The sequence below is a fragment of the Rhinolophus ferrumequinum genome, chromosome 11 (assembly GCF_004115265.2).
Source record: "Rhinolophus ferrumequinum isolate MPI-CBG mRhiFer1 chromosome 11, mRhiFer1_v1.p, whole genome shotgun sequence".
Classification (NCBI taxonomy): Eukaryota; Metazoa; Chordata; class Mammalia; order Chiroptera; family Rhinolophidae; genus Rhinolophus; species Rhinolophus ferrumequinum.
In genome coordinates this window covers 86,876,679-86,894,815 of record NC_046294.1, presented here as the reverse complement: position 1 = coordinate 86,894,815, position 18,137 = coordinate 86,876,679, and the positions used below count along the sequence as shown (strand labels likewise).

General features: G+C 53.4%; 1 protein-coding gene across 2 annotated transcripts in view; it reads left to right on the top strand.

Moving 5' to 3' along the window:
* Positions 1-18,137, top strand: part of DSCAML1 (DS cell adhesion molecule like 1) — a 352,803-nt gene that overhangs the window by 265,188 nt on the left and 69,478 nt on the right. Inside the window, exons 7-11 of one of the 2 annotated variants that reach the window (XM_033121166.1) lie at positions 947-1,243; positions 2,990-3,262; positions 12,378-12,656; positions 13,069-13,188; positions 14,057-14,233. In XM_033121166.1, the coding sequence (XP_032977057.1) occupies positions 947-1,243; positions 2,990-3,262; positions 12,378-12,656; positions 13,069-13,188; positions 14,057-14,233 (1,146 nt within the window). The remainder of the gene's footprint in view (positions 1-946; positions 1,244-2,989; positions 3,263-12,377; positions 12,657-13,068; positions 13,189-14,056; positions 14,234-18,137) is intronic. The other variant, XM_033121167.1, reaches the window with a different exon arrangement.

The window sequence follows — 18,137 nt, the reverse complement described above, 5'->3', positions numbered from 1 at the left end:
AGTCCCAGACTTGGCCAGGTACCAGGCTCTCCCCAGGTTTTAGACAAGGGTCTCCCCAGAAATGGACAGGGGCTGGCAGACTGGCCAAGTGTTGGATTAACATCAGCATTTGGGTGTGAAATGTGGGTGGGATGTAGAGTGCCCTGTTATATTTGCCTTGCTTTCTTTTTTTTAAGTACTTAACACCTATTTTAATCCTTTAAACAATCCTATGTAAAAGGATGGCCAGGGTCAACAGTTACATCCCCCATGTTTCATGGAGGAAGCTGGAGCACTGGGGTTAGTTGTCCTGTCCAAGGTTATTCGTTTAGCCAAGACTAAGACCTGGTCACAGATCCGCAACACCAGGACCAGGCAGCTTACAATTTAAGCCTCAAACTTCCGGTTTCTTGCTCCAGGTTTTGCTACAGTATCACCACCCCCTCCTGCCAGAATGAGAGCTGAAATCAGACTCCACACGTCCAGCCTGGTCAGGTCCTGGCTTTACATACAGTTAACCTCTGAGCCTCTATCTTTATTAATAAAGGGACGAGAAAGAAGTAGAAAAGGAAAAGTTGAGTAATATTAATTAAGCACTTACAAAGCACTGTGTTGAGCATCTTTAATGCATTAATTCATTTAATACTCACAACTTTAGTATGAAGAATTTATACTCGTTATCCCCATTATCACCATCCTCCATGGATAAGAGATGGAAAGACTCAGAGAGGTTAAGTAACTTGCCGAAAGACACAGCCAACGTGGTTGAGGGAGGAGCCTTAATTCATATGAAGTGGTAATTGGCACCTCGCAGGGGTTTGCAGATAGCGCGTGAATTGATGAACAAGAAAGTTCCTTATATCATTATGGCCACTGCTTTCCCTCCTCCCCTGGTGGGTGGTATGGCCTGGTGGGATGGTCACTCAGTGGCTGGGTGACTCTGAAGGGGGCTCCTCACTCCCCGCAGACGGCACGCCCCGCATCATCTCCTCCTTCAGCGAGAAGGTGGTCAACCCTGGGGAGCAGTTCTCACTGATGTGTGCGGCCAAGGGTGCCCCACCCCCCACTGTCACCTGGGCCCTGGATGATGAGCCCATCGTGCGGGATGGAAGCCACCGCACCAACCAGTACACCATGTCCGACGGCACCACCATCAGCCACATGAACGTCACAGGCCCCCAGATCCGCGACGGGGGTGTGTACCGGTGCACAGCGCGGAACTCGGTGGGCAGTGCTGAATATCAGGCGCGAATAAACGTAAGAGGTGCCTGTCTACATTTAAATATCAGAATAGGCTTTTGAGTTCCTTTGCCATCTGTGTGGTTACCATTATTCTTGTGGTGATTAGTACTTATTATTATCATTTTGATTTTAGTAGAGGTCTCTCTCCTCTTTCTTCCCCTTCCTTGCCCCTTCCCCCCTCTCCCCTCCCCCCTGCCTTCCATAGTCCCATCATCCAATGATGTGTGTGTGTGTGTGTGTGTGTGTGTGTGTGTGTGTGTGTGTGGTACAGTTCACTGCCTTGGCATTCCCACCCCCTCCTCTTCTCCCTTCTCGTCTCCTGCAATCTGACCTGACCCCCCCCACCCCGCCCCTTCTTCCCAGCAAATATCTCTGGTCCCAGGTACACTAAGTACCCGGCTAGCATCCACCCGCCCGATCAGGGCCTTGCAAAGACAAGGACAGGGAAGGGCAGTATGGCTCAGCTTGACCGATAATAGGTGTGTCCACCAAAGCTGTGCTCCCAGAGTCCCGCCACTGAGCCATCCCCCAAATACTCCAGGAGGTATAAGCAGCAGGAGCCAGAGCGTCATCTTCCCTCAATTCTCCATTCTCCTCCTCCCCCAACCTCAAGTCTCAAGCCATCAAGAGTGGGAGGCTCAGGCTGTGTGGGGGTGCCCCAAGGCAGGCAGCTACGTGGGAAGGAGTCCTCAAAGTGATCAACCCCATGTTTCAGTTCTCTAAATCACTGTGGTGAGAACAGTCTCCTCTGAAGCTCTTTGCAGCCCTGTGAAGTCAAATTGGTCTGTATCTGACCCTACAGTGACCCCTGACCAAACGACAGAGGAAGAGCAAGGTTAGAAAAGGAAGGGCACTGGTCCAGCAGCGCTGGGAGCTGCCCTGGGCCAGGGAAGGGGAGCAGGGTATTCATGCTAAATTCACCTGTGCCAGGTCTCCAACTCCACATAGGAAACGTGCCCTCCATTTGGCCACCCTCCCACCCTCTCCTCTGAATTGGAAGGGGTTAAGCTGCAGGGCCCTGGGAGAATCCCTGATCCAGTCCCTCATGTACTGGGTGGGGAACCGGAAGCCGGAGTTTCTGGTACCTCCCCCAGCACTGCCCTGACTGGCGGCCTCAGAGCACCTTTAGGGCCCCCACATTGCCACCTGCTGAGCTGACCCAGCTGATGACATTCCCTTTCCCCTGCCAGTGAGATCAGAGCTCCCCTTTTATAGTCCCTTCTCAGGGGCCCACAAGACACGTGTTGAAAGAAAATCATCCGTTCACTCAATAAAGACCTTTCTATTGTCCTTTAAATATTTAATGTACATAAGATCCTTTTGGGAACAAGACCATTATGAGAAATTGAATGAAAATAACAAAATCTCCACATTTCCATTTTAACCCAAACATCTTAATCTCCTCATAAATGAGGACTTGCCCTCCCAAATCCTGGTCATTTCTTAGTGAGGCTTCAGTTTGCTCACATACCCACTTCCACTAGGGGAATGGGTTCTTGCCCCAGCCATGGATGGCACGTGCCTGTTTGCAACTATTTGAAGCTAGTAACAGAGAGTCCTGGAGAGACCACAGGTGCCCCCAGTTCCAGCCTCTACCTTTAGCCTTGTGGTAAAAGCTGCCCCACGCCTGCCACCAAATTTCCGTTCCCGGATAGTTGCAGAGGCGAAGCGACTGAGAAGAGCGTCGCAAGGCAGCGCCTGGCTGCCCCTGGCTGACCGCACCACTTGGTCCCCTCTCCTCCTCCTCCTCCCCCCGACTCCTGCCCAGGGCCCCCCAGCATCCGCGCCATGAGGAACATCACAGCTGTCGCCGGGAGGGACACCCTTATTAACTGTAGGGTCATCGGCTACCCCTACTACTCCATCAAGTGGTACAAGGATGCCCTGCTGCTGCCCGACAACCACCGCCAGGTGGTGTTTGAAAACGGGACCCTGAAGCTGACCGACGTGCAGAAGGGCATGGATGAGGGCGAGTACCTCTGCAGTGTCCTCATCCAGCCCCAGCTCTCCATCAGCCAGAGTGTCCACGTAGCCGTCAAAGGTAGGCCTCCCCCGGAACCAGCGCCGCCCTGGCCACCCGGAACTGTGGGTCCTTATCCAGCCCGCTGCTCAGAAAGCAGCAGGTCCTCCTGAGTGAGTGGAAGGTCAAGGAAGAGAGGGCCTCGGCGCGGTGTTTGAGAGAGAAAGAGGGCGGGGTGGAAGATTGTGGGGGGACACGAGAAGGCCATGAGTACCTCGACATTCAGGTTCACTCTGTAGGCTGCAGGATAAGGCAGCACTTGACCCCAGGGGCGTGAGGGGCCAGTGACATACAAAGAGGAGCCAGGTCACCTTCTGGGCAAGAGGCCCAGGACAGAGGTGGCAGGCTACATAGGTCCCCTGACTTCAGCATGGTGCCACCAAGAATTCAGCAGAGGCCCACTAGAGACTGACAAGAGGAAGTAAGGGGCAGGAGCCAGAGAATAGCAGCAACAGGATGCTGGGTGGAGGGAGCATTCCCCGGGTGCCCTGACTCCCTTCTGGGGTGCACATTGGCTGGCTCAGGCTGCTCTTACAGGATTGGCAAGGACTTTCCAACTGCTTATGCTGCTTGAGGCCTGGAAAGTACCTTCTGGTGTTTAAAAACCTCCTCCCTCCCAGGCCCTTCACACTTGCCTGGATGAGGTCTATGTTTTATGCAGGGACACTTAGCACCATACCTGGTACATGGGAACCATTGAGTAACTGTGGATTAAATGAACGAATGAATATAAATGAGTAAATAAATGAATGCATGAGTAAATGACGGATGTTCCCTTGGTTCTGGGGCAGTGCAGATGTGTGAAGCTCCCTCCCAGACACACTCCTTGGAACTGGCAGGCCTGGAGACTGGGGAGTGGGTGAGAACAGGGTGACCTGGTTGCCCTGGGGGCAGGACCTGCCAGGCCTGGCTGAGGAGAGGTCAGTGAAAGACAGACAGCTTCTATCTGCCCCAAAAGGACCCAGAGCCAGGGGAGGACAGGCTGGGAAAAGGAACACTCCACCTCAGAAAGGAATAAGGAGCTTCTGGGATCACCTGAGAGAGAGTCAGGAAGAGAGACAGGGTCTATGAGAACTCTGAGAGCCCAGATGCGTCATCCCAGGGCGGTGAGGAGGGGAGGCCCCCTTCCACGTCCTCACGGGACAACATAAACCAGGGGAAGAAAGCCGGCCTTGGCCTGGGGCCCATGGACAGGAAGAAAAACCAGAGGAGTCTGGGTCTGCAAAGGCCCCGGCACCAGGGGAAGGCCCCAGTGGGTCCCACACTCCTGAAGCAAGATTGAATGGAGGCCTTGTGGACAGGAGGAAAACGTCTGGAGAAGGATGAGTGGGGAGACACGCGGCATTTGGTTTTGACCCCTTCAAGCATGTGGTGATGATGGTACATCTAGGTGGAAATGTCTGGGGACCGCAGGCAAAACTGAACAGTAGCAGTGAAATGCAGGGTCAGTACTTCTCTCTCGTGTTCCTTGTCACCTGCTCACACTCATCAGCACACAGGAGCTTTGTCATATGCATCCCTGTGCACCCACCACCTGTCACTGTGTTAGACAGCGAGTGTTTCTTGAACTAAAACTGAGATAGTAGTCTGGGTTGGAATGACTTACTGGGAAGCCTCACCTTGAGCCTGGAGAACTGGGAGGTGGCTTTGTGGCCACCTCAGGCCTGGGGAGGAGAGAGGAGTCCCGCACTGCATCTGCCTCCCTGCTTCTCAGCTGCTGCAACCCAGCCAAGCTGAGGACCACGCTGGCCGCCTTCTAAGCCTAGCGTCTCTGCCCAGCCCACGGGCCTTGTGCTGGCAGAAACCTCCAACCCCCAGGTCACATCCCTAGTTTTGTGGCCCTGGCATACAGTGCAGCCTGCCTTCCCCTCCCGACATCAGGGCCGCCTGTATCCATTTCTGTTACAAGCTGTGGACCGAGTGTTTACGATGTAAACATCACGTATTAAAACATCTAACCTTTGCTCTGCTCCCTTAGACTGCCCGCACCAGTGAGCATTTGGACGGGTTTGTTGGCTTAAAAAAATAAATAAATAACGGGCTCCAGTGAGCCTCGGAGTACGCAGAACATCCTGAAAGCTGCTTCTGCTCATCAATTATTCAACCCCATTCAGGGAGTGATCAGCCCTAATGAATTGAATCTGATGCATTCGGTCTCAGCTACTCGACTTGCTGGGCCTGTTGTGATTGTGCTGTGCTGAGGACGGTGTCTCCCCAGCCCAGGAAAGGGGGAGCGCGTGCGTGTTATCCTGGAGGGCAAAGCCCATGCACCAGCACTCAGCACAAGCTTGGCATTCATCAAGCAGGAGTGTGTGTGTGTACAGTGTACAGGCGCATGTATACACGTTCTCTCTTCTCCACCCTCAGGGTCTGAAAATCCAGCCCTAGCAGCAGTGAAGTCACCTGTTTCCTCTGCAGACCAAGGAGCAGCATGTGTATGAGAGGCTCTGAGACCCCGTGCCCCAGCCACTCTGAAAGCTCAGCCCCCTCGCCCCCCCTCCCCTGCTCCTTCTCCCCGCCTCATTAGAACGGAGCTGATTATGAGCCTGCTGCCTGATTAGCTGAGGTGCTGTTCCAAGAGCTCCTCAAGGGGGAGGGTAGAGGCTGTGCCCTAGGGGGCGGGTAGGGGACCTGACCCTGGGGTAGGAAGGAATGGGCCCTGGGTCAGCACTCTGGACCGTACTCCTGCTGCCTGGCTGGGACGTGCTTCCCACCCAGAAGATCAGAGCGGGGCCGGGGCTGCACACAGGGCAAGGTGGGGCCGGGCAGAGCGCCAGAAGTGTGAGACCAGTTGGAAGTGCCCCATCTCTCTGTGGGACCAAGGGCTGCAGGCAGGTTGCAGCAAACACCCATGCTGCGCCATGAGCTGCAGAAACAACTGCTGCCTCCATTCCTTCTGGGACTGCTTGTCTTCTGATGAATTTTTCAAACACTGAGCTAAGAGAAGAACACACCAGGTATGCATGCACATGTACGCACACACAGGGGCAGAGACCTGTGTGCTTGAGCACCCATGTATGTACACATTGGTACACACAATATGCATGTACATGCAACAAATACACACACATTAACCCATCCACACTCACACACACACACACACACACACACACACACACACACACACACACACATGCTGGCAGTCACAAATGTTTCCTTTGTCCATATCCTCCCCTAAGGCGACACTCCTGAGTCACAAAGGGTGGCTGCACATAATGCCATATGAAATATTGCCCAAGTGAGCCAGCTGTGGCCCAGCAAGGTAGAAGGGGCCAAGAGGAGAGAGGGCGAGGATGCTTCCAGGGCTGCCTGGGCTTTGGTTCATGTGACACAGACTGGCAGGGGAGAGCCAGGCTGCAGTGAGGTGGGCACTTGTCTCTGGACATCTGAAGAGATTTCTGGCAGGACTCTGAGAGGAAGGCACATGGATTCCACCTATATTTGGTGTCTTGAGGACTCCCTGTAGCTGAAGAATAATGTAGCATAAAAGCATCTCTGGGCACGCAGGCAGAATGTTTAATTAACTAAGGAGCCAAGGCTGTAATTGGGGCCGCTTGGCCTTGGCTCAGCAAGGGAACATCTCCATCCCCACATCTGAGCCTCTTGGGTCCTCTGGAGCCAAAACAAGGGCATGAGATACTTTCTGCTTATGTTCAGTACAGCCAGGACCAGGAGAGAGTGCTAGGTCCCTGTGGAGAGCAAACAGAAGAAGACACACACGCACACACACACACACTCACTCACTCACACAACCTCACTCCCGCTGCCCACACATCCCACTCACACGCATCCTTCCCTCACTGCTCACACCAGTCCTTGACATGTGCCTGGAGCCTCTGGAGGAAGCCCCCTTCCACCTCAGTGATCACAGGGCTTAAGGGAGGGGCAGCCACCTGGCCCAAGGCCTGCTATTGGCAGAGGGGAGGTTTGGAAGTAACCCACCAGAATGGCGACACAACAGGTTCCACAGCGGCCCATTGCCGGATTGTACTGGGGGGGGCACCAAGGAAGCTGCTGCCAACAGCCCTATTCCTCAGAAGGTGCCAGGAACCTAGTGGCAGGCGTCCCCTTATCGGACAGACAGGGCTCAAGACGACGATGGTGGCCATGGCGATGATGACGATAAAGCAGCAGCAGCAGCTGTGTACCGCTCAGCGACACTTACTGTGCACCCACTGTGTGCCAGGCACTTCCAGGCCCCAGGCTGGGAACGCCGCTGTGCTCAAGACAGACACAAATCCCATCCCTCGGGGAGCTGCCCTTCTGGTGGGGAAATGGATCGTACAGAAAAATACACAAAACGTGTCTCGTGTCAAATAGGGAGTTGAGATGAGAGAGGTTTCCAGTTTTAAATAAGGTAGTCAGAGGAGGCCTTTCTGAGAAGAGGGTTGCGTAAAAAAAAACCTGAAGTTATTATTATTCCTAAAATACTAGACTTGTTACAATTGGAAAATCAGCGTTAGAGGTTATTTGGTCCAACTCCTCCACTTTGCAGAGGAGGAAGCTGAGCCTCAGGGGCAGAGGCTGGGTAGCGGTGAGGCGGCGACGTGCCCACGTTATCTGCATAGATGGCAGAGTGTGGGACCCAGAGTCCTAGTTCCCAGCATGGCTCTTTCCCCATCTGCATGCTGCACGGGCAGCACAGCTCCAACTTCCCACAGTGCCCAATCTCTGCCAAACAGGTGCAGTAAATAAAAAGGCTCAGGCTCAAAGAGATGATGAGAGATACCATAAAATGTTTACGGACTAGGCTGGTGGTCAGCATGCCCTCCTCTGCACAACCCTCCCAAACAAGTGGCCATAAGGGCTTTACGGTGACCGGCCACATCATTGACTGGCTCAGCCACTGTATCTTCAGACTCTTCACCATTCTAGCATCTTGCTCCAACCCTGCTGACTGAGTTGCCATCTTGCCAAGATGACTATAGCCAGAGCAGGGCTTCCGGAAAGAAATCCCTGGGTGACATAGCACTCGTGTCCCCTACATTCAGGCTGTGTACTGAGGAAATGCTGGGACCTGAGCAAGAGGGAAGCCCTTGTGGGCTGCAATCAGCACTGAAGAGGTCCCTGGTCATCACCTGCTGGAGGTGGTCAGAGCCCTCAGCTGCTGAGGATGCTTTCCCAGCGGTGGAAATGGAGATACACATTCAACTAGTCCTGTCTGCCTCTGAGCATTGGGGAAGGTGCCACTGACTCCCGGGTCAGAAAGCAGCCCCATATCCAGGCAGCTGCCCGTGTACACACTGCAGAGCCCCACACCCTGCCCTGCTCTGGTTCTCTCACTCTCAGCACTCCTCCTAGAACTCAGCGAGCCAGCAAAGGAGCCAGGATCCCTGTGCTTTCTTCTCCCTCCAGGCCGTCCTCTAATGCACACAGTGATAGGGTTGTCGGAATGCTACCCCAGAACCCACCAAAGGATTCCTAAGGGGATGCTGATCACACCTGCTCATCAGCCCAAACAGAGATGGAGGGTGAAGGGGAGCCAGGAGCCTGCCTTTGATCTCTGGGGAGTTGTCTGGTCATCTGCCTTCCATAGGTCAGCAGTGCTGTAGAGAGCTCTGTCCCGCCCAGGTGAATATCTAACCCCCCGGGATGGCTGCTGGCAACTCTCTCCTGCAATGACCTTTCAAATAGCTGCCAGTGTTATACTTGACGGCCAGAGGGCATGACAGCCCCTAGCTGGCCTCTGCCTCTTGGCTCAGTTCTTTCCCTCTCTCTCGCCCCTGTGTGTGTGTGTGTGTGTGTGTGTGTGTGTATATATTTTTTCTTTTTTTAAAGTATGCATATGTCCTTTAACTCTAGTCCTAATGCCACCTCCTCCATGAAGCTGCAGTCACCCAACTGGATGACACCTCTCTTTGCTCTGAGTTCAGCATTTGTATATTCCGGTGGAGCTTGTCCGATAATCACTGAGGGAAATGCCTTCCCTTCCCTAGGAAATGATGAGCCCCTGCAGGTTCTATCTGTATGTGAAGCATGTTCCCACATTCCCGAGCCTACGCGGAGCATGATGCCTGCACAGAGCAGGCATTTCATAAATATTAGATGAATCAGTTAATTAATGAATTAACTTGCCTTAGTAACTTGTTCTATTATCTAAATCCCTTCTTAGTCAGAGAGACAGTCTTCCCCTTGCCTGAGCTAAATCTTTCTGCCTAATTTCAAACCATTGCTCTCCACTTGCTCTGTCCTCAGTGGAAATGTCTTCTTGACCATCCATCCCCAGGGCATAGCCCTGCACACTTGGCAACCCCTCAGCCCCTCCTCCCCTCCTCCCTCGGCAGAACGTCCCAGCTCCTTGCTTTGTCCACACACGCCCGTCTGCGGCCCCCATCACTGCTGTGACTCCCCGTGTCCATAGGGCTCTTGAGTCAAAGAAGCCAACTCTGGTGCTAGGACACCAAGGGCCTAACCCCCAGGGAGGACCAAGGGAGAAGCTCTCAGCTCCAAATTCCAGCAGAAATACAGCATCTTGAGGAATAACATAGAAACACCTCTTTCCTAGATGAACCCCATCCTGTGTGCTCCCTACCCTTTGCCTACCTCACAGGTAAACTTCTAAGATCAACCCAGGATATGATATTCAGACATATGTTCTTTCATTTACTCTACTTACCCAACAAGCATTTTATTGGACACCTACAATTTGCCAGGTAAATAAGGTCCTACCCTAAGGAGCTCACAGACTCCCAGGAAAGGTGGCAAAGCAAAAGCTACCGCTCTGCCGCATGATCAGTGCCATGATCAAGGTGTGGAGCAGGTGCCTACAGGGCTGTGCAGGAGGGGGCAGGCTTCACAGAATAGGTGGCATTGGAGCGGGGTCTGGAAGGATGAGGAAGGGTTTCCCAGGAGGCTTGCCAGGCTGTAGCTTTGGGCCTTTATGGGAAGGACCAGACCATAACTGGTTCTGCTGGGTCCCAGAAAACAAAGTGGGTGGCACATCTGGGCCTCTGCAACAATTCCACCAAAAAGTCCAAAGAGGCCAGAGGCTTAGATCTGATCCAGGGACCAAAAAAGTGGAGGTGAGGTTGGTTCAGCAGAGCCCAACAGAGGAATCTCTGGGAAGTCTCAGCAATGGCATTTGGCAGGCAGGGTTCCAGACAAAATCTGTCTGGATATCCAAGACTCAGCAAACCACTCAGAATTCTGGGGAGGCCCCAACCCGGATTGCAGAGGCAGCCAGCCATTGGGATGGGGAGATCCAGACAATGACCAGACCCCCAGAAAACCTGGCTGAAAATAAGACCTGAATTTGGGCTCAGGTGGGTCTGGAATGAGATGGGCCAAGAGCCAGCCGTTGGGCCAGGAGCACACGTTGGTGGGAGGTTAGAAGGACAAATGCCCAGCGATGCCTACCCAGGCACGGGCTGAGGCTTGGAGCAATGGGCACTGCTAGAGCCCCTGTGGCTGGAGCAAAGGGTAAGGTAGGAGATAACATTGGGAACGTCAGTTAGGCCCTGCTGAGAGGTCTGGCTCTCACCCTATAGGTCACGGAGGCAACGCTCCTCCTAAATGTCACTTCCACCTAGAGCTGGTGAGCAAGACCTATCCCAGGTATCCAAAGGGCTTCCAAGGGTTTTTCCATGTCCACACCTGGCCACTCCACAGGAGCAGCTCCCTACAGAGCCCTGAAAATCCTTGGGGTTCAGGGAGAAACTTGGGCATGCACAGGAAGCCACCTATGCTTTTCCCCTCAGAGCTTCCCCCAACCCCCCCCCCCCCCCCCCCCCCCCCCGTCCCCCTTTGCACTCCTTTTCCCCTCTTCCCCCCGTGGCCACTCAGGGTGGACCTAGGGTAGAGAGTAGCAGGCTTCCAGGACGAGTGGGGCTGGTGCCTGGGAGAGGGCCAGAGGACTGTGGACAGCCTTGTAATTTAATTATTTGACTGCGGAAAGGAGAGCTCATCTACTTGGTGCTCGTCCTTGTTAAGCTAATTGTCTGTCTCCTTCTCTGTCTTCTCCCCCACTTGCTGGGGAAGTCGCTGTGGCCTAATTGAGTTATCATAAAGATAATGGCTGATGCTCTAGCCAGAGCTGATAAAGGAGGATCCCACAGCCGCTCGGGCTCCAGATAACCCTCCCCCACCCCCAGGGGCTGAGATGTGGGTGGCGGGGGGAGGGGAGGGTAAGCCGGGTCTCTGTGGGGAGGGAGGCTGTGTGAGGATGCTTAGCCAGCTGAGTCTAACCAACTGGTTATCTCAAAGACAACAGGGCACGCTCTCTGCTCTTTCCTACCACCCAAGGGGAGCTCGTTTACAAAACAAAAGGATCTCTGTTCTGGGCTTGTTTGGGACTCTCTCAGAGAGGCAACCAGGCAGCATGAGGGAGAAAGCTTGGAGTTGGAAGACAAATTAGGTCTCAAATCACACTGTCACCTCTTATGAGCTGGGCGACCTAGGGCAAATTATTTCTTCGCTCTGGACCTCCGTTTTCCCATCTTTAAAATGGAGAGAGTTTAAGCTCACATCGCATCATTGGTGGGAGGATTCAGTGAGACGGTGTGTGGCATATAGCAACTGACACAACCGGTCCCGGGAGCTTCCACCAGCCTGTCCTAATGTTACTGGATGACAATGGAAAGGGCTGGGTGGGCGGTGGGGCCTCTGCAGGAGGAGACCAGAGCACAGCTCGCTGATTTTAGGGAGGCATGGAGGCGAGTCTCAGCCTTCCTCCCCAGCCACATCAGGGGCACACCGTCTCAGCCGAGCCCGGCCCCCAGAGAGCTGTGAGATGCATCACTGGGTTGAGACAGTGGGCGTAGGGGCGCTGAGGAAGGACAGGGAAGTGGGGGTGAAAGCTGAGCAGTCAGATGCGAGTTGAGAGGCACATGAAGCATCACCATTCAGGTTCTAGGACAAATCTGAAGGTCAGGAGTAATGCAGGCCAGTCAAAAGCCCTGAACAGAGACAGTAGGTCCAGGCCGGTATGGGAAGGGGGTCGGGAGTCAGGGGACAGTGGCAGGGCACCCCAAGACATTCTGCATGTACAAGAGAACAAGGCACCAGCACCCCGAGGGAACTCTATTCACAGCCTACCCCAGGATAGGGAAGAGCCCAAGGGTGAGGCAGGAGCGGCAGCGCTGCTGGCCAGGCTGGGGAAGTCGGGGGCCTGACAGCAGCGTTGCCCTTGCCCTCCCAGTGCCCCCTCTGATCCAGCCATTCGAGTTCCCACCTGCCTCCATCGGCCAGCTGCTCTACATCCCCTGTGTGGTGTCCTCAGGGGACATGCCCATCCGCATCACCTGGAGAAAGGATGGACAGGTGATCATCTCAGGCTCAGGCGTGACCATCGAGAGCAAGGAGTTCATGAGCTCCCTGCAGATTTCCAGCGTCTCCCTCAAGCACAACGGCAACTACACGTGCATTGCCAGCAACGCAGCGGCCACCGTGAGCCGGGAGCGCCAGCTTATCGTGCGCGGTGAGTGGAGACAGGCCAGTGGTGGGGAAGGGAGAGTCCAGCTCTGTCTGCTGCTAACAGTCTCTCCAGATTTCAGGTTTAAATCACAGGCTTATGGAAGGGTGGCTCTGGCAGGTGCCTTAAAGACGAAGAGGTTCAAACCTCTTACTTTCCAGACCAGGAAACCGAGGCTCTGTGAGGGGAAGACGCTGGCTCAGTTAGTCACTGGCAAAATCAGAATTGGAACTCAGAACTCCCACTCCCAACCCAGTAGTACTCAGCAAAAGCTCTCAGCATCTCTGGTTTGGGGGCTGCCTGGTCCCGACTTTAGGATAGTCCAGAAGGGGCTGACGTTGCATGGAAGGTGGCCAAAGCCCCAGAAGACCTATCAGAGACAGGCGATCTATTTCTCCCACTTTCCTTCTTTCTGCAGTGCCCCCTCGATTCGTGGTGCAGCCTAACAACCAGGACGGCATCTATGGCAAAGCTGGTGTGCTCAACTGTTCTGTGGACGGCTACCCCCCACCCAAGGTCATGTGGAAGCATGCCAAGGGTAAGCCCCTGGTCAGCCAGCAACTCCGAGTGGCCAGGGAAGGGGAGGGCAGGGTGCTGAGAAGACTTGGGTCTGGTCCCTACACACAACCCCGACCCCTGGGTGGGAACCCTGGGTTCTGAGTTCTAAGGAGACCCCAGGCTATGCCTGATCTGGAGGGTCCGTGGGTCAGGGACAACTGCAATGCTGACTGAGTCTCCTCTTGCTGGAAGGATTCACCTCTTCCCTCCCCCCTCCTGCTCTAGAACGCAGAATACTCTGCTCTCCCCACCCCCACACTCCGCCCCTTGCTCTTGGGGTCCCTGAGCCACATGAAACCCTACTTCTCACCAATTATTCTGGGTTGTTGGAGACCAATTTAATCCCAAGGATGCTTTTGGTATCTAACTAAGCCCATGCCAACCTCTTGTCTAGATCGTGTCCAGGGCTGACATTAGGGGAGTGGAAGGAGGTGCCCAAAGCCTCCCCTTGGAGGATGGCGGCCATTCTTCCCAGGCATGGCTGCCTAAGACCCGGCAATTGCCAGCTGCGGCCTGTCTTCCCTTTGCCTGTTGCCAAGTGGCTCAGACACAACTCTTTCGTCCTCTCGGAGGAATTTACCCCAAAGAAGCTCAGTGCCAAGGTGGGCCTTGAGCTGAGGCCCCCAACTCCATCTCCTTATGTAGAGCTGGGGCAGACCTTCTCCATGAGGGTCTTTCCTGTTGCCCAGGAAACAGGCGCTGTGTGGGCTCCTAGCACTTTGGGGGTACTACAAAATGGCCCTACATGGGCAAGAGAAAGGTGTCGAGGCCATTCCTGGGGGCACTCCCCCCACCCAGCTCACTCCCTAGCCTTGGCAGCAGCACTCCTGACTGCTGCCTCCTTCCAGGAAGCGGGAACCCCCAGCAGTACCACCCGGTGCCCCTCACCGGCCGCATTCAGATCCTGCCCAACAGCTCACTGCTGATCCGCCACGTCCTGGAGGAGGACATCGGCTACTACCTCTGCCAGGCCAGCAACGGCGTGGGCACCGACATCAGCAAGTCCATGTTCCTCACTGTCAAGAGTGAGTCCTGCCCCTGTGCAGCCCTCCCAGCACCCCCAATCACAGGCTCGGGCCCATCTCGCACACACCCTGCCTCCACTCTTGGTTTCCATGGTTCCATCTGTGAAGGGGAGGCAGGAAGGATTCCCCGTCAGAGGGGTGTGGGATTCTCAGATGGAGGATTCAAAAACACTGTCATCTAAAACAGTGGCCTCCCCCTGCATGGCCCCAGATCATGAGAAGCTCAGGATTTGCTCCTGAGATCATGTGACTTCCCGTTGACTTTGATCTGCAGGTTGGCAATTCTATCTGAATAGTCATGACAAACAATTTATTTCTGTTACTTAACTTCCACCTGCTTCTGTATAACCTGTTTGTGGCTTAGAAAGGAGGATACCACATATACCGTGTAGGAAAAAGTCCTGTGGGCAGAAGACCTGGGTTCCAATTCCAAATCTGAGGGACTGTGTGACTTTGTGCAAGTCACTTCACCTCTCTGGGCTCCAGTTTCCTCACGTGTGCTAGAGGTTCTTTTCCTGCCCACTCACCCCACAACAGTGGTGTGAATAACACGGGGACTGATTGTAGAAGAAGAAAGATGCACCAGAGGAGCTGAAAGAGCAATAAACCTCACGGTAACTTGGCATCAATGGCTTCTAAATCCCCAGGCGTAAAGCCTACCTTGATGGCCTTGGAAGCCCAGAATAACCTTGAATTCTGTTAAGTCACACACAGACATTCCTACTGGGTGAGTCTACCCATTTACACTCTTAGGAGTCTGTGTAATAGGCCCCTAGGAACCATGTCAGAAGGACAGTGTCCATCTGGCCCTATATCAGGAAATGGACCACAGGTCATGGAGGACAGTGTTAAGAGCCTGAGTTTTAGTGTCAGACCAAACCCAGTGTGAATCTGGGATCTATGTCGTAATTATAGTGGCCTTGAGTTTATCTGGCCTCACGGTAGTTCATTTTCCTGATAGACAAAATGAGTCATTAAGGCTGCCTTACCTGTTATGTTTTGTGTCACGGGTAAGTCAGGTGATACGTGTAAAGCAACCAGTGTGGGAACTGGCCCCCAGTAGGTCAGCAAAGATTTCGCCACCACGGTAGTCCCTCCAGGTTACATGTAGGAAAGGCTACTGAGAGCAGTGCCCCGTGTCAGTCTGCCCAGCATCTCCCTGGAGTTCTTTCCTTTAAGAATCATAGCTTCTTTATCGCTTGCCAAAGCCCATGCTCAGCTCAGCACCAGACAGGGAAGCCCTGGCGATCGATGCTCAGGGAGCTCAGAGCCGGAATCCCCGCCCTGGGGAGCTGCTTGTCTCACACTATCAAAAAGCACTTTGTCCTTAATAAAACCAGGCAATCAATCTACATCCCTCAGCCAGGGAGAACTTCACTAATTCTGCCTGTGTGAAGCAAGAGGAATTGTAGACACTTCTGGAAACACCTTGGTATTTGATCCTTATCTCCTCACTGTTAGCAGGAAAGATGAGCCTAAACTCTCAAACTTTTGCGGGGAGGGGAAGGTCTTCGCCGTTTTTCTCTAAGTTAGGGGATTCCACTGAGCAATCATGGCCATGCCTTTGTGGTGTGTGGTTTCTCTGTGAAGATGAGGGGACTTGGGTGACAGTGGTCAGGAGGTGGTCTGTGTGAGGGCACCTAGTTCACATCAGGCTGCCCCTGAAGCCGTGGGAGCCCTACCTGAGCCTCCATTTTTCTGTCCTTTCCTCACTTCCCAACCCAGGCAGAAGCTATGAAACACTCTGAGGTATTCGGAGAAAGAACCTTTTATAAATCCAGGACAGCCTTGTGAGCATGTGTGTGTACACACGTGCGCGCGCGCACACACACACGTGTTGACCTCTGCCTTCCCTCCTCCCAAGGGAATTTCATACTACTCTAATCACTTATGGGTAGAATCTGGATCTCGTTCCTTCTTTTCTGGCCCCTTGTTATAATTTCAGCTGCCTCGTCATTTTCCTTTGCTTCCTTCCACAGTAAGCACACTCACACTCCTTTCCTACATCCGCTCCATCTCACAAACACCTGCAGGTCACATTCCCCCGCTCACTGCACCTCCACCACACACTGTCTGCGGTGTCTCAGCTCTCCCGCACACGGCCTCTATGCAGTGCCAGCTCCTCACTCCCGCCGCCTCCCTCACGGAGCCCTCTGTGCTCTCACACACACACTCAGCACACTCGGGTCTCCACACCTCACACGTATGTGCTCCCTCAGACGGCCTTTTCCTCACGCCCTTTTTCTGTCACAAACTCCCCCTTCCATTTCAGCCCCATTCTCCCCAGCCACCTGCCAGCCATGCTAGAGGCCTCTGTGCCACCCTGAATGCCAGCAGGAGCAGAGAAGGTAGAACCAGGGGCTCTTGAGATGCAAGGGCAGTCAATGTGGACAGCTGAGCATGGCCAGGGCTCCTGTCTGGGTTTGGAGGGTCTGACTGCCCTCCCATAGCAGCCTGAACAATGCTACACAGTGCCTGGCTGCTGGAAGATGCTCCTGTGACAATGTGACAATGTTGGAAGGATGTGGCGTGGGTGCTCTTGATCTTCTCTGGGAACTTTCATTCTGCCTCCTGCTGCTTTTACACAGGCTCCAGAGAACCCACCCGCCGCTTGCACGTCCTCTCCTGCCTGCTCTGCCCTCTTCCTCCTTCATTCTCCCTCAACTTTCTCCCATCTCCCCAACTCTGACTTCAATTGAAAGGGCACAGGTAGGTAGGGAAGGATCTTCAGGATTTGGGTGTGATTCACCCACGGGATAGCCATGGGAAAGCCATTCCTAGTCACTCCTTAGTCCATCTCAAACACCCCACACCACCCACACTCCCCTCACCTACTTGCAGAGCTGGCCACAGAAAGACCTACTATCTGCAACGCCAATTTCCAGGCTTGCCCCAAGGCCTCTAACAAACTCAGGAAAATGTTGACCTACAACCTTCTCAGACCGCACACTTCTGTGAACTTTCAGAAGGCAAACTGATCTTAATCTCCACTTTGGTCAAACAGAAGTAAGAAATTAAACACTATCTCAAAGAGACTTACATCACAGAAAGCATCCAGCTGTCAAATCGGAGGTTTGTGGTTGTCCTCTGTTGGGTAGTGTCCCCACATTAAAGCCTACGGTTTCCAATGATAACGCAACAGATTCTCACTGACCACTCACTAAACAGATCAATAAAACCCCGTGGCTAAGAGCACGGACTTTAGAACCAGTCGGATCTGGCTTCAAATCTCAGCTCTTCTACTTGATAGCTGTGGGGTCTTGGGCACCGATGTCTGTGAGCCCTGATTTTCTCCTTCATCAGTCTGCAACTAGCATGCTTTTCACTCATCGGTAAGGCTTAAGTGAGACATGCACTTGACAGCAATCAACACAGTACTTGGCACAAAATATGCATTCAATAATCAGCAATCACTAGCTTTGGGTGGTGCAAATCTAATGAAGAGTAAAACGGAATGTTCTTCTCAAGGAATTTAGAATCTTGAAAAGGAGATAGAAATACACTCAAAACAACTCTACTCTACACAATGATAAGTGCCTTAAAAAGCCATGCACAGGTGCTATGAAGAGAATCAGGAATGGAGGAATTAATTTTAACTTTGGGGGCCACTAAGGGAATGTCAAGAAAAGCTCCACAAGTGCAGTAGGACTTGAAGGGTGAGAAGACTTCTGACAAGTCTGCAGGGGCAAAGGTCATTCCATTCCAGGATGAGGAAGAAGCATGACATGGGCACAGAGTCAGGAAAGTCCACGAATGTCATGTGGTGAGGTGGTGACTGGAGGAGAGTGAAGGCAAGACGGACAGAGAGAAAGAATGTGAAGTGTTTATGGGCTTTGGAAACTAAACATTGTCTTTCTGCGGAGCTTTGACTCTTCTTATCATGCACCAAACCAGAATTCTAAGA